The sequence below is a fragment of the Xenopus tropicalis genome, chromosome 5, assembly GCF_000004195.4.
Source record: "Xenopus tropicalis strain Nigerian chromosome 5, UCB_Xtro_10.0, whole genome shotgun sequence".
In the NCBI taxonomy this organism is placed as follows: domain Eukaryota; kingdom Metazoa; phylum Chordata; class Amphibia; order Anura; family Pipidae; genus Xenopus; species Xenopus tropicalis.
In genome coordinates this window covers 3,274,368-3,291,184 of record NC_030681.2, presented here as the reverse complement: position 1 = coordinate 3,291,184, position 16,817 = coordinate 3,274,368, and the positions used below count along the sequence as shown (strand labels likewise).

The window sequence follows — 16,817 nt, the reverse complement described above, 5'->3', positions numbered from 1 at the left end:
GCATCAAGAATAGGAAGACCAGATTTTTGGCTTTTGATTTTTTTAGAAAGGTGGAGGCTGAAATCCTTTTCTTGCAGGAGACCAGGCTCACAACCAGAAGTGAGATTTTTGAAGCCAAAAGAGATTGGTGGCACGGGCCCTCCTTTTGGTCTATTGCTGAGGAGCCGGCAGGAGGGGTAGGAATACTTTTCAAAAATGTTCAGGGGTTGGAGATTAAAAAAATCATAGAAATCCAGGTTGGGCGTTGTTTGATGCTTGACATTGTATTCCAAGGGAATCTGATCAGATTGATCAATGTGTATGGCCCCCAGGGGCCCTCAGAGAGAAGGGAACTCTTATTAGAGATCAAACCGTACCTGTATACATCAAGTCCAGTCATTTTGGCAGGGGACTTCAACCAAGTCCTGAGGGCAGTAGACAGGACTGGCAGATTCTGTAAATATGAGGGTTCATTTATGAATAAGTTGGCTGAGGATGCGGGTTTAGTAGATGTGGCCACATGGGGGGGTCGGGCAGGCAAACATACGTATTTCTGTGGGCAGAGGAGCAGCAGAATAGATATGATTTTTGTTAAGAAAGGTGAATCTTTTACAGAGGTCTGTGAGAAGGCCGTTGAGTTCTCAGATCACTCGGTACTCTCCTTTCTGTATGGTATCCGGAACCAGCCCAAGATTGGGAGGGGTTTATGGAGACTTGATGTAGGTTCCCTGGAAGGAGAACAGGCAGAACAATCTTTTGAGGATCTGCTGCTGGTGCAGATATCAAAGGTTGAGCTGTATGATTCTCTATCTGTATGGTGGGATGCAGCCAAGGATTCTTTCCGGTCCCTCTTCAAGTCTATCTCTTATAAAAAAGGGAGGGAGAAGGAGAGGAGGTACCAGTCCTTGAGAAAGGAGCTAGAGATCTGTATTTCGGAAGGGGAGGGGGCTGAAAAGCGAAACCGACTCAAGCAACAGATCAGGCAACATCAGTACAGCCGGTACAAGTCTTTGGTTCTGGAAAGAGATTATGGGGCTTCTGTTTGCCCAGATCCTTGCCAGAATTGCAAAGAGGTTGTTGAGAAAAAGCTGGTTGAGGGTCTTTATGACTCCCAGGGTCATTTTCATAAGTCAAGGGAGGGGATCTTGGAAGCCGTTAGATCTTACTATGTTGGGCTTTTCAGGGAAAGAGTTTTGGATAAGGGAAAGACCGAGGCTTTCTTGAAGGCGACCCCAGGTCCCAATACTGATCATTTGGATTTTTCCACTTTGGAAGCAGAAATAACACTGGAAGAGGTGATTCAGGCCATAGACAAACAGCAAAAGAAAAAGGCCCCAGGGCCTGATGGTCTAACAGCAGAGTTTTACAAAAGATTTAAAGACAGACTTGCTCCTGTTCTTGTTGAAGTCTTCAATGAGAGTTTGGAGAAGGGTAGTCTTCCTCCCTCTATGGGATACTCTTCCTTGATCCTGCTTTCAAAGGGGAAGGACTCAAGGCATGTTGAGAATTGGAGGCCCATTGCTCTTCTTAACACTGACAGAAAGATTCTTGCAAGAATTCTCTTTTCAAGGCTAAGTAAGTTTGCTGGCACTTTACTATCTTCCTTTCAGTACTGCACAGTGGAGGGGCGTAGCATTTTTGGAGCAGTCCTTACAATAAGAGAGGCCTTAGAGAGGTGCAAAGTCCATAAATGGGGAAAGTATCTCCTGACCTTGGACCAAGCAAAGGCTTTTGATAAAGTTAATCACCAATACCTATGGGCTGCTTTGCTGAAATACGGCATTCCGGGTCAGTTTGTCAGATGGTTACAGACTTTGTATCAAGGGGCAAGAAGCTTTCCATTGATTAATGGTTGGAGAGGCAAAGACTTTGAGGTGGGAGCAGGGGTAAGACAGGGGTGCCCTCTCAGTCCACTTTTGTATGTGTTTGCTCTGGACCCTTTCCTAAGAGCATTACAGCATAGTGCATTGGAGGGTGTTCGGTTTCCCTTGAGTCAGCCCTTTAAGTTAGTAGCCTACGCGGATGATGTGACCATTGTTCTGTCTAGACCAGAGGAGGCGTCTATGGTAATGGAGCACATCAGAAGCTACTCAGAGGCCTCTGGGTCTCTTGTCAACCAAGAAAAATCGGAAAGCTTTTTGGGTCTTAGAGGAAGAGCCGGGTTTCCAACTAAAAGACTTCCCTGTAGCCCCAGAGAGGGTTAAGATCTTGGGTGTAAAATTTGGGAAGGGCGATGATGCAAAGGCAAATTGGGATGAGAAACTGAATGCCTGTGCAGCAAAGGTTCAGCGATGGAAGGCTTGGAGGCTGACCTATAGGGAAAGGATTAACGTTATCAAGTCTTTCTTGGTCCCTCTGCTTCTGTTTGTCTCTCATATCTTCTTGTTGCCAGAATCTTTCTACGCAAGAGTCCACAGTCTGTTCTTCCAAATGCTCTGGGGGAGCAGACTGAACCCAGTTAAAAGGGGAGTAACTTTCCTGCAGAGAAAGGAGGGAGGTTTGGGCATGCTGTGCCCGGTGGCTTTCTTCTGTGTCATATTCCTCAAATGTAACCTTGGGGGTATGGCTCAGGGGAACGACTCTCTGTGGGAGAGCAGTATTAGGGCCTGGGTATCGCCTTTTATCAAGGACTGGCTGCTCAATGATAGGTTGAAGAGTGTCCGGATGAGAGGAGGTTGTGTCCCACCCCATGTAGCTCAGGCCTTGAAGCTCATTAGGAAGTGGCACATAGGGATGGAGGAACTCAAGTCTGCCCCTAGGAAAAACATTTATTTCAGGATTTTGGAGGTTTTCTTTTGTGTTCCCCTTGCTCTGAGAGACTGCACGAGCGAGACCCTGGCTCTGAGCCTAAAGTTCCTAAACAGTAAGAGACTGCCCAAAAAGTTTCAGGATAACGCTTGGCTCTCCCTCCAGGGGAAACTGTTTGTCAGGGGGAACCTACGGTATCTGAATGTGGGGGACAGGGAATGCCCCTGGGGCTGCGGCACGGATGAGACCCAGGAGCACTTTCTGTTAGACTGTGTCATTACCAAGAGCCTCAAATCTTCCCTGGCAAATACTTTACACTTGGGTTTTTTGGAGAACTTGAATTATACGGAGATGGCGTACGGGATAGTGGGGCGTGAGTGTGCTGGCGCGGTAACTACGGAAACCCTGTATCTTATAATATCTGTTATGCGCTATTATCTGTGGCATATGCGCTGCAAGTTAACCCTCAGTCAGAAGAGAGAAGCAGTGGGGCAAGTCACAGGGGCAATTGTAAGGGAACTTGCTTTCATTAAATCCAGAGAGACTGAGCGAAAGGCAGAGAATGTTGCACTCTGGGTAAATGTACATTTTCATTTGTGATTCTTCTTTGCTTCTGAATTTCATTGAGTAATAATGTGATGCATTTTTGTTTGCTTTTCTGTTTCTGAAATGTTTATATTTTACTTGTAATGTTTTTACTTTCAATAAAATCCCTACCCATATGTATAAATACAAATATACAGAGAAGGAATGTTCTGGGCACACAATAAGCTGTACCCCCCATACCGTACTGTCTAAGGGAAACACTATGGCACCCCCTACCCATATGTATAAATACAAATATACAGAGAAGGAATGTTCTGGGCACACAATAAGCTGTACCCCCATACTGTACTGTCTAAGGGAAACACTATGGCACCTCCTACCCATATGTATAAATACAAATATACAGAGAGGGAATGTTCTGGGCGCACAATAAGCTGTACCCCCATACTGTACTGTCTAAGGGAAACACTATGGCACCTCCTACCCATATGTATAAATACAAATATACAGAGAAGGAATGTTCTGGGCACACAATAAGCTGTACCCCCCATACTGTACTGTCTAAGGGAAACACTATGGCACCCCCTACCCATATGTATAAATACAAATATACAGAGAAGGAATGTTCTGGGCACACAATAAGCTGTACCCCCATACTGTACTGTCTAAGGGAAACACTATGGCACCCCCTACCCATATGTATAAATACAAATATACAGAGAAGGAATGTTCTGGGCACACAATAAGCTGTACCCCCATACTGTACTGTCTAAGGGAAACACTATGGCACCCCCTACCCATATGTATAAATACAAATATACATTTCATTGCAGTTATATAGTTTGTAGCTAAGGGAATGGGACCCCTGGGTACAGAAGAGTTAGGGGCTCAGTGCATAGTCTAACCCCTTTATCCCAGTTACTCTCCCATGATGCAGTTACACCTCCAGCCCATAATGGGGCGCTAATGTCTGTCTCTCTCTCGCCAGGTGGGCCCTGTACAGACACCGCTCATGTCTCGCTAACCTCGCCAACCAAAAGATCCTGCGACTCAGGTAATGTATTGAATTGAGCCCGGTATGTGCCCTTGGGGCAAAAGCATCTTCCCTGAGGGTTACGTTAACTGTTAGGTTATAGAATGGGCAATTCTAAGCAGCTTTTCAATTGGTCTTCATTATTTCTTATAGTTTTTGAATTATTTGCTTTCTTTTGCCTCTTCCTATGCTGATGATGAGATCTCCTTTCCCCCCCACCCCCAATGAATCACTCATTCCCCTTCTCTTGGTAGGGAATCCCATAACCTGACTGCCCTTACAGTAAGGAACCCCTTCCTATGCTGATGGTGAGATCCCCTTTCCCCCCCACCCCCAATGTATCACTCATTCCCCCTCTCTTGGTAGGGAACCCCATAACCTGACTGCCCTTACAGTAAGGAACCCCTTCCTATGCTGATGGTGAGATCCCCTTTCCTCCCCACCCCCAATGTATCACTCATTCCCCCTCTCTGGGTAGGGAATCCCATAACCTGACTGCCCTTACAGTAAGGAACCCCTTCCTATGCTGACGGTGAGATCCCCTTTCCTCCCCACCCCCAATGTATCACTCATTCCCCCTCTCTTGGTAGGGAATCCCATAACCTGACTGCCCTTACAGTAAGGAACCCCTTCCTTTGCTGATGGTAGGGGTGGGTGTCGGCCGCGGCGCTGCTTGTGTCTGTTTCTCGGCGGCACAATAGCGAGCGGCTCCATTATGCGCTTGATACAGAGAAATTACTCGCTGAAAGGGGATCATTACGCGGCGCCGGCAGTGAATGGATCCTGATTTCCTTTTATTAAATAATTCCAGCGGCGCCTCGACGTTCCCATTGTGCGAGTAACTCGCTGTTTGTGCAAATGGCACTTTATTCACTTATTGTAAGTAACAGGCAGATAAACAGCCGTAATGCGTCGGGCGAATTGTGCTGCGCGGTTAAAGGGGAACCTTCCCCTCACACTTGCACATTTATTATTGGTCGCTACTGGGGCACGGAGACCCGGGTTTGCCACCATGGAGAGGGCTGTAACTAGGGGTAACCAGGAGGCTGGGGCAAAGTACAGGGGGGCACAGTCACAGGGGACCCCTGAAATGGGATGCACTTCATTTCCCAGCATGCTTAGCACAGCCAGAATGGGCCTGAGCTCCATTGGGGAACAGCCGCCCCCCCCCGTGCTTGGGAGTGTGGGAGAATCCGCACAAAGATATTTACATGAGGCCCCAGGGGTTGCTGGGTAGAGGTGAGAGTTCCCTTTAATGCCGGTAATGTAGTGGCCTGTGAGGGTTGGCGAGTGGCTCGGAGGCGCCAGACGCCCGCGGGTTTGTTCTTTTGTTTGGATCACACGGCGCCGGCGGATTTACATTTAGATTGGTCTCCCCGTGAGGGGAAGCAGCGTGGGGCCGAGTGGGGCGCTTTCATCCTCGGTTCTGAGAGAGCTGCACTCTGATTGGCTCCTTCCCTGCACTCCGGGCTCTTTGTGAAACACTTCGATCTCTCTGTCTCTATCTCTCGGTGTCTGTCTCTATCTCTCTGTGTCTGTCTCTATCTCTCGGTGTCTGTCTCTATCTCTAGGTGTCTGTCTCTATCTCTAGGTGTCTGTCTCTATCTCTCTGTGTCTGTCTCTATCTCTCGGTGTCTGTCTCTATCTCTCGGTGTCTGTCTCTATCTCTCGGTGTCTGTCTCTATCTCTCGGTGTCTGTCTCTATCTCTCGGTGTCTGTCTCTATCGCTCGGTGTCTGTCTCTATCGCTCGGTGTCTGTCTCTATCTCTCGGTGTCTGTCTCTATCTCTCGGTGTCTGTCTCTATCTCTCGGTGTCTGTCTCTATCTCTCGGTGTCTGTCTCTATCTCTCGGTGTCTACAGGGGAATCCCTATGTGCCATAGTTTTATGGTATCTCTCTGTACAGGCTATGGGCAAACTTAGGGGGCTGTTCCTGCTGAATTGTGCTTAGTACAGGGGAATCCCTATGTGCCATAGTTTTATGGTATCTCTCTGTACAGGCTATGGGCAAACTTAGGGGGCTGTTCCTGCTGAATTGTGCTTAGTACAGGGGAATCCCTATGTGCCATAGTTTTATGGTATCTCTCTGTACAGGCTATGGGCAAACTTAGGGGGCTGTTCCTGCTGAATTGTGCTTAGTACAGGGGAATCCCTATGTGCCATAGTTTTATGGTATCTCTCTGTACCGGCTATGAGCAAACTTAGGGGGCTGTTCCTGCTGAATTGTGCTTAGTACAGGGGAATCCCTATGTGCCATAGTTTTATGGTATCTCTCTGTACAGGCTATGGGCAAACTTAGGGGGCTGTTCCTGCTGAATTGTGCTTAGTACAGGGGAATCCCTATGTGCCATAGTGTTATGGTATCTCTCTGTACAGGCTATGGGCAAACTTAGGGGGCTGTTCCTGCTGAATTGTGCTTAGTACAGGGGAATCCCTATGTGCCATAGTTTTATGGTATCTCTCTGTACAGGCTATGAGCAAACTTAGGGGGCTGTTCCTGCTGAATTGTGCTTAGTACAGGGGAATCCCTATGTGCCATAGTTTTATGGTATCTCTCTGTACAGGCTATGGGCAAACTTAGGGGGCTGTTCCTGCTGAATTGTGCTTAGTACAGGAGAATCCCTATGTGCCATAGTTTTATGGTATCTCTCTGTACAGGCTATGAGCAAACTTAGGGGGCTGTTCCTGCTGAATTGTGCTTAGTACAGGGGAATCCCTATGTGCCATAGTTTTATGGTATCTCTCTGTACAGGCTATGAGCAAACTTAGGGGGCTGTTCCTGCTGAATTGTGCTTAGTACAGGGGAATCCCTATGCTTTCATAGTTTTATGGTATCTCTCTGTACAGGCTATGGGCAAACTTAGGGGGCTGTTCCTGCTGAATTGTGCTTAGTACAGGGGAATCCCTATGTGCCATAGTTTTATGGTATCTCTCTGTACAGGCTATGGGCAAATTTAGGGGGCTGTTCCTGCTGAATTGTGCTTAGAACATACCCCCGGTCACCAGGTGTTGCTCCCAGTTCACCCCGTAACCATATCTCCCCCGACATTAGATTCACAGTCAGAGGATGACGCTTCCCCCATGAAACGACCTCGGCTACTAGACAGCGGGGACAGGCCAGACAGCAGTCGGTCCAAACAGAAGAGTCGCCGTCGCTGTTTCCGTTGCCAAATAAAACTGGAGTTGGTACAGCAAGAGCTGGGATCCTGCCGCTGTGGTAAGTGTGTGTGTGGGGGGGGGGGGGGTGGCAGGGGCAATTAATTGCCTATTGTATTATTTCAGCCCAAGAATCCCTGTCTCTCGGGGCACTCACGTATCTATAAGGGGAAGACACACGGAGCTACTAGTAGCGGCTACAGAAAAAGACAATGCTGATCATTTACTGATAATTATCTCTACGTGTGTTTAGCAGAGGATATTCTCAGTATTGTCTATGGCAGAGTATTTTCTGGGGTTTAGTAGCTGCTACTTAGTAGCTCTGTGTGTCTTCACCCTAAATATATATATATATATTTATCCATATGTACCGGACTAGCACAGTTGTTTCCAGTGTGATAGAGATGCAGCAGGGAAAGGCTGGGGGTCAGTGTATTGATCTGTGTCTGTTGGACCATTAGTGACCAGATCTGGTTGCCACGTTTCACCATGGCAACCCAGGGCATATACCCTTTCAGCCTTAAGGTGGCCACACTGGAAGATTTGCTCGTAAGTTAAGGTGGCCATACACGGGCTGATTGTAGCTGCCGATATGGGCCCCTTGGACCGATTTGGCAGCTTATCGGCCCGTGCAGGGGCAGGAACAAGGGGCCTATCTGGCCTGAAATTGGGCAGAGCAGGAAGGTTAAAAGATTTAGTCGCATTGGGGACCGCATTGGCTCATTGATGCAGTCCCCGAACCGATTGCCCCATTGCCGCCATTATAATTCAATAGTTTGGCCCCAGGGCCAAACGATCCAATTAGCCTACATTTTCCCCGATATTGCCCACCCATAGGTGGCCATACAAGTTAAGATCTTCTCCCGATATCCCCACCCACAGGAGGGCGATATTGGGCTATTTCAGGCTAATTCTGTCATTTGGCCAAACGATCGAATTAGAACGACGGGTATAGCCGCAGTCAGTCCTGGGACCGCATCAACGAGCCGACGAGGTCCCTGATCCGACTAAAGACCCGATATGGGTCGGGCGGGCCCGTCGGTAGTTCCCATACACGGGCCGATAATCTGCTGAGTCGGTCTAAGGGACCCATATCGGCAGCTAGAATGGGCCACCTAAAGGTGGGCAATATGGGGCTAATTCAGTCATTCAGCCCTAGGGCCAAACGCTTGAATTACAACAGCAGCCATTGGCGCCGTCGGATCTCATTCTGACAGGTTTGATTTTCCATCGGATCGGGGACGACATAGGCTTGTTGATCGGGTCCAGAATCTGATGGAACCTGCCAGAACGAGATTTGCCCAATTCTAGGCCGGATGTTGGCCCATGGGGGCCCATACGCAGGCAGATAAGCTGCCCAATCCAGACCTTTATGCTACGTGCCTCACTTACTGAACCCGGAGCCAGTAATTGGAGATGAATTGGGAGCAGAAATAAGTTGAAAGGAGGAGAATTAAAATGTTCTACAGGAGATTCGGAACATCCCGGCGGGTCGCGGGGAGGGAAAACGGTGCTTTTTGTGGGTTTTTCCCAGTCGAGTGACTTCTCCCTCCCTGGCGGGTTATTAAGCGCTGACGGGAAATCTCGTTCCATAAATAATGCGTAAGAGCCGTCGCTGCATAAACCGAACGTGTTGTGAATTGCGCTCGGCCCCTTTGTAGCGCGCGGAGCCCGGAGCCACAGAGCAGAGCTTGTCGTTTTTCATTACATTTTAATGAGGTGCCAATTAAAGCCGGAGCGGGGACTCGAGAGGGGAGAAGTCACCAAGCCGCGTCCCCCCCTCCCCATATTCTCTATTTTTGCACTGCAGCGTCCGCCAATCTGTGCCCCGGAGCCGCTATGGCACCCCTGCCCGGCCCTCGCTGGGTGAGAGAAATAAATTCATTAAATTAGAGTCTCATCTGTGGCGCATACAGACACATTCCGCTCCGCTTTGATCTTCAGAAGAGCAATTTGTAAGATGAGTTCTGAGCGTCCCTTACCCAGCCGGCTGGGAGAGGTGAGAGGAATAGCTAATTGTTCCTGCGGATACTGAAAGCTCTGCCCGCGGAGTCAGGAGTGATACCCCCCCCCCTCACCCCCAGCAGCCAATCAGCAGAACAATGGGAAGGGAGCAAGATAGCAGCTCCCAGTAGGTATCAGAATAGCACTCAATAGTAAGAAATCCAAGTCCGGCTTGGGACTCCTCCAGTTACATGGGAGTAGGAGAAACAATAGGTTGGCATGATATGGGGATAGTATCAGGCAGGCACAGGAGACAAGGTTTAGTTATTCTCAGCCCTTCATATAAGGATATAAAGTGTGACGTCTCCCCTTTACACACACACCCGGGTTTCACTTAGGAATCATATTCTGTTTTATTGCCCCAGCTGCCTGGTCTCGCCCGCCCCCCCCCCCCCCCCCCAGTACAACAGCATTTCTCGCTCTCGGTTGCGGCGCGGCATTTGTGCCAAGGTGACTCCTGGCTGAGGGCACTGCCCACCTCCCTGCACTTTAGAAATGAGCCAAATTGAAAGTGTAGCAGAAATTGAAACCAGCAGAGTTAAAAGGCAGGTTGTTGGCTCCCCCAGTCCGGGCCGGATCAGCGCGCGCCTGTAATCTCCTTCCCCACCAACACTACGTGACTGAACTAGAAAAAACGCTGCCATCATCCTCTCTGCTACCTGCCATGATTAGTTTGCCCTTTAAACCTAGGAATCCGCAGGCTGTCGGGAAGAGGGGGGAATGTTTAGAATGAGAGGCCGTTGTACTGTGTCCTGATGGGATAATTATGGCTGCAGCCAAAACATCTTTCCCATAGGCTCGCGCACAAATCATTTTACTTACCCCATCGGAAAGCAGGTGCTTCGCTCTCGGAAACATTCTGTATGGGGCCCTGGGTAACCAGGCGCGCAATACAGAGAGATTGAACGCCCCGGGCGCGCAGTACGGAGAGAATGAACGCCCCGGGCGCGCAGTACGTAGAGAATGAACGCCCCGGGCGCGCAGTACGGAAAGAATGAGCGCCCCGGGCGCGCAGTACGGAAAGAATGAACGCCCCGGGCGCGCAGTACGGAGAGAATGAACGCCCCAGGCGCTCAGTACGGAGAGAATGAACGCCCCGGGCGCGCAGTACGTAGAGAATGAACGCCCCGGGCGCGCAGTACGGAGAGAATGAGCGCCCCGGGCGCGCAGTACGGAAAGAATGAGCGCCCCGGGCGCGCAGTACGGAAAGAATGAACGCCCCGGGCGCGCAGTACGGAGAGAATGAACGCCCCGGGCGCTCAGTACGGAGAGAATGAACGCCCCGGGCGCGCAGTACGTAGAGAATGAACGCCCCGGGCGCGCAGCACGGAGAGAATGAACGCCCCGGGCGCGCAGTACGGAGAGAATGAACACCCCGGGCGCTCAGTACGGAGAGAATGAACGCCCCGGGCGCGCAGTACGGAGAGAATGAGCTCCCCGGGCGCGCAGTACGGAGAGAATGAGCGCCCCGGGCGCGCAGTACGGAGAGAATGAGCGCCCCGGGCGCGCAGTACGGAGAGAATGAGCGCCCCGGGCGCGCAGTACGGAGAGAATGAGCGCCCCGGGCGCGCAGCACGGAGAGAATGAGCGCCCCGGGCGCGCAGCACGGAGAGAATGAGCGCCCCGGGCGCGCAGCACGGAGAGAATGAGCGCCCCGGGCGCGCAGCACGGAGAGAATGAGCGCCCCGGGCGCGCAGCACGGAGAGAATGAGCGCCCCGGGCGAGCAGCACGGAGAGAACGAACGCCCCGGGCGTGCAGTCGCCTCTTATTACTATATATATTTCATTATAGAATATATAAAAGTCAGTAACAGCATTAACAGGGGTGCCATTGGGATCCGGGCAAGGAGGGGTGCTCTCTCGCACACAGTCGCTTCCCTGGCCGATGTTGGTATGCAGAACGCGGTGCCAGGGTGCCGCCTGTAGTCCCGCACAAGCCGATGCAAAGACATCATTTATTCTCCTGCATTTCATTACCCGGTGTGGGAAACTCATTTTGATTCCTGCACGAAAACAAGTCGGAGAATGGACAATTGAAACCTTGGGAATGTGCGAAGCTTTATAATCTCTTCCGACCCACAATCTGTTTTATTTATCCGCCGCGCTGTCAGCGCGTCCACGCCGAGTTGTACCAACAAATCCATACAAAGCAGCTCTGATTTATACGGCTCTCCTGTCGCGGCGTTCATTTTGTTTCCCGGAGCAGCGAGGGGCTTTCATTCTAATTCTATCCGTTCTGTAAAGAGAATCTGTCATTTCAGTTGTATAAAGCAGCGCCGGTGTGTTGGGTCGAACGCCGCTCCCCCATTAGTACAGAATGATGGGACTGGGGAGACCAAAGCCCTGATCCTGGGTGTAAATCTAGATTTCTGGCCATAAAGCAAGGTAGAACTGCTGTGTTTTGGCCTGAGAGACACCCTGGGGATACTCTTCCCCATACAAATGCAATAAGTAACTCCATAAACACAGTGTGATTGTGTGCACAGCGGCTTTGTTGTTGTTTCTAAAGGTAGACAGTTCCTGACCTCTATAGAGAAGAAGAAACTTTAATTTCCCTGAATTACAAGTAGGTTTGCAGCAGTAATTAGCAGTGGCTAGTAAAAGTATTGTGCACAGCTACTCATGACCAGGCTACCTCTACTCATCTCTATTTAGAGCTCATGTTCTAGTGACCAAGTGTCTACCCAACTCTACTAGAGATTATGTACTAATGACCAAGTATCTCTACTCATCTCTATTCAGAGATCATGTTCTAGTGACCAAGCATCTACCCAACTCTACTAGAGATTATGTCCTAATGACTTAGTATCTCTACTCATCTCTATTCAGAGATCATGTTCTAGTGACCAAGCGTCTACCCAACTCTACTAGAGATTATGTACTAATGACTAAGTATCTCTACTCATCTCTATTTAGAGATCATGTTCTAGTGACCAAGCGTCTACCCAACTCTACTAGAGATTATGTACTAATGACTAAGTATCTCTACTCATCTCTATTTAGAGATCATGTTCTAGTGACCAAGCATCTACCCAACTCTACTAGAGATTATGTACTAATGACTTAGTATCTCTACTCATCTCTATTCAGAGATCATGTTCTAGTGACCAAGCGTCTACCCAACTCTACTAGAGATTATGTCCTAATGACTTAGTATCTCTACTCATCTCTATTCAGAGATCATGTTCTAGTGACCAAGCGTCTACCCAACTCTACTAGAGATTATGTCCTAATGACTTAGTATCTCTACTCATCTCTATTCAGAGATCATGTTCTAGTGACCAAGCATCTACCCAACTCTACTAGAGATTATGTCCTAATGACTTAGTATCTCTACTCATCTCTATTCAGAGATCATGTTCTAGTGACCAAGCATCTACCCAACTCTACTAGAGATTATGTACTAATGACTTAGTATCTCTACTCATCTCTATTCAGAGATCATGTTCTAGTGACCAAGCGTCTACCCAACTCTACTAGAGATTATGTCCTAATGACTTAGTATCTCTACTCATCTCTATTCAGAGATCATGTTCTAGTGACCAAGCGTCTACCCAACTCTACTAGAGATTATGTCCTAATGACTTAGTATCTCTACTCATCTCTATTCAGAGATCATGTTCTAGTGACCAAGCGTCTACCCAACTCTACTAGAGATTATGTACTAATGACTAAGTATCTCTACTCATCTCTATTTAGAGATCATGTTATAGTGACCAAGCGTCTACCCAACTCTACTAGAGATTATGTACTAATGACTAAGTATCTCTACTCATCTCTATTTAGAGATCATGTTCTAGTGACCAAGCGTCTACCCAACTCTACTAGAGATTATGTACTAATGACTTAGTATCTCTACTCATCTCTATTTAGAGATCATGTTCTAGTGAGCAAGCATCTACCCAACTCTACTAGAGATTATGTCCTAATGACTTAGTATCTCTACTCATCTCTATTCAGAGATCATGTTCTAGTGACCAAGCGTCTACCCAACTCTACTAGAGATTATGTACTAATGACTTAGTATCTCTACTCATCTCTATTCAGAGATCATGTTCTAGTGACCAAGCGTCTACCCAACTCTACTAGAGATTATGTCCTAATGACTTAGTATCTCTACTCATCTCTATTCAGAGATCATGTTCTAGTGACCAAGCATCTACCCAACTCTACTAGAGATTATGTCCTAATGACTTAGTATCTCTACTCATCTCTATTCAGAGATCATGTTCTAGTGACCAAGCATCTACCCAACTCTACTAGAGATTATGTCCTAATGACTTAGTATCTCTACTCATCTCTATTCAGAGATCATGTTCTAGTGACCAAGCATCTACCCAACTCTACTAGAGATTATGTACTAATGACTTAGTATCTCTACTCATCTCTATTTAGAGATCATGTTCTAGTGAGCAAGCGTCTACCCAACTCTACTAGAGATTATGTACTAATGACTAAGTATCTCTACTCATCTCTATTTAGAGATCATGTTCTAGTGAGCAAGCGTCTACCCAACTCTACTAGAGATTATGTACTAATGACTTAGTATCTCTACTCATCTCTATTCAGAGATCATGTTCTAGTGACCAAGCATCTACCCAACTCTACTAGAGATTATGTCCTAATGACTTAGTATCTCTACTCATCTCTATTCAGAGATCATGTTCTAGTGACCAAGCATCTATCCAGCTCTACTAGAGATTATGCACAAATGACCAAGTATCTTACAGAAAACCCATACTACCGTATGCAGCCATCTTGGGGTATCTTTTCCAGTTAATACACTCTACTGAGGCTGGGGCAGCAGGGAATGAGCAGTGCACAGCAGTAATGTCTGTCCATTCCTTGAACCCAAGGGCCTAACATAACAGAAACATGCCAGTTGGGATGAGATGTAAGTTTCTCAGGGGTTTGTGAGTTAATATAAGTTCCCGTTTCTCCTAAAGGGACGGGCTGGAAGAGATACAACGCTTGCCTGTGCTTCTGGGACTGCGAGGAAGGTGACCGTAGCCTAGACGTGCACACACTGCCTTTGCTACAATCCACATTGAGTCCCGACTGAGTCTGGAATATTAGCAAATGCAAATATCAAGCTGTTTGCTTATGTGACGAGCGAGCACCCAGCGCTCTCCGACACCCACAAACGAATGGCACGACGTGACCGCTCTGACTTTTGCCTCTGTAGCAGCAGCTGAAAGACATTATAAAGGGCCTTGTGATCCACTCATTACGGCCAATGATTTGAGTGATTTGGTGCCGTTGGTCATGGGTGCCGTTGAGTGATGGGAGGTCAACCAGTGATGTCAACTTTTAAAGAACCCCCGATCCTGTGGGATTAATTGAGTAACCCCCCGTTGCACTCCCATTACCATTCGGCATCATTTTGATTTTGGTTTCACTGATTCCCCCGTGGCACTTTGGGGCGCCAGTGGGCAGGTTAGGGGTGCAGAAAGCATCTATGAAGTGTTGATTGTGACCATCCTCTCTTTTCTGCGCAGGTTACGTCTTCTGTATGTTGCATCGACTTCCAGAACAGCACGACTGCACGTTCGACCACATGGGGCGCGGACGCGAGGAGGCCATTATGAAAATGGTGAAACTAGATCGGAAAGTGGGCAGGTCTTGCCAGCGCATTGGCGAGGGCTGCTCCTGAGTGCCACACTCTCCAACCAAATGCTGTTTCTCTTAGTTCACAACAGTTAGCCTTATTTAGGATAAAGTCAACTAGGCTCTCACTACTGGGCAAGGGACAGACGACAAGCCAATCAGGTTATCTTCTTCTGTTTTTGAACGCGCAGGTACTTTAATAAATCAAGTTGTTGTAAGATGGCTGTTGGCTGTGCTTGTGACCCAATGGCAAGCAGGAAAGCATCAGTAACATTTGGGGTAATTTGATTTTTATTTGTATTTCCATTCCACTGAAGAAATAAATGACTATTATCCGAGCTAGCTAGATTTTCACCGTAACTTTGTGTGGAGTAACAATGAATCCGGAGAGTGATTGGCCACTTATGCACTGTTCCCCCCGCCCATTCCCCGCCCCACTGGTGATTTGATTGGATCCCTACCTGGGTATCTCAACCCTCCCTGTGTAGATGTAGTGAGAGAGTTTTAGGTAGAAGTTAAACTTATTACCCCACACACAATCTATTTCACAAGCACACAGAGCACTCAATTTTACTGGCCACGCCCCCTTCCTTACCAGCCTTAACCTGATTGGCTTTTGTTTGCAATTTGCCAAGTGATGGTCTCTGGTCAAATAAGGCTAATTGGCAGTAGCCGCGGTTGGACTCTGCAAGCCGACTCTGTAGCTCTACATTTATTGGGGGATAAAGGACATTTTTGTTTTTGTAGCAAACGGAACTCAGTAACAGTATTGAGGAACAACCAGGAAAACTCCCCCCCTTTTGTCAATATTCTAATCCTCACCTCCAAAGTGTTAGCAAGTTCATAAAAAAAAAAGCTAATTAAAAGGGCTAACGAGCCTTATCTCTATGCAGCCAGAGGTGGGGACGATTTGGACGGGGCTCGGAAACATTCTCTTCATCAGCCCATGAGTAGCATAAAGGGATGGAAATGGAAGAGTCCTTTTTATATTATATGCAGGATTTCCGAGGACGAGGAGGAGAGCATAGACGTACGTGTTAGCATTAATTACAGGGGATGTTTATATATTTATACCACAAGGTCTACAAACTCCCAGGACTACAGTGTATTCCTGTTGCCTTTCCATTTTACTCTCTGTTAGCAGTGTTTTCTTCTCAGCGGCTCCCCAAGGTGCTTTCTCTCATCGAGTCTTCTGGAGCTCTCTCCAACCTGGAGCTCTCTCCAACGTGGAGCTCTCTCCAACGTAGTCCTCTCTCCCAGTTAATCGCATCTTTCTTACCTTACAGCACTTTGAACGAGCAGAAATGTAGTGTCCACTTGGCTTACTCCGGATATTAAATGCTTCACAATAGTAATAAATAACGTTACCTCCTTATCCAAAGGGACACTGTGGAATTGTTAGTCATTAGCCAAATAGTTGGGCGACTGTTTCGGCGGCAAAGTGGCTATTCCTCATACACGCTCTGTGCCTAGTCATTGGTAGCGGCCACCATACGTAGTTACATTTAGGAGACAATACAAGAGTTTACAATATAACGTAAGGAGAGTCCAGTTTTTGTCGTTATTAGGGAAACCCGTGACCAAGGTAACTCTTCGGTTCTAGGCTGTCGTTTCTAGGTTTGTCGTGCACCATTTCCAGACTCTTGTTTCTTTCAGGAATCGATCTTCCCTCAACAGGCAAAGAAGATCAGTTGCATCTTCTCTGATTGGCCACAGAGACCACTAGTAATCACGCAATCCGATGT

The 16,817-nt window shown here is 47.9% G+C and overlaps 1 protein-coding gene across 1 annotated transcript in view; it reads left to right on the top strand.

Moving 5' to 3' along the window:
* Nucleotides 1-15,927, top strand: part of zfand3 (zinc finger AN1-type containing 3) — an 81,023-nt gene extending 65,096 nt beyond the window's left edge. The window contains 3 exon segments of the mRNA NM_001017147.2: nt 4,262-4,327; nt 7,358-7,522; nt 14,964-15,927. Of these exon segments, the coding sequence (NP_001017147.1) occupies nt 4,262-4,327; nt 7,358-7,522; nt 14,964-15,118 (386 nt within the window). The 3' untranslated portion in view covers nt 15,119-15,927.
* The last annotated feature ends 890 nt before the right edge of the window (nt 15,928-16,817 follow it).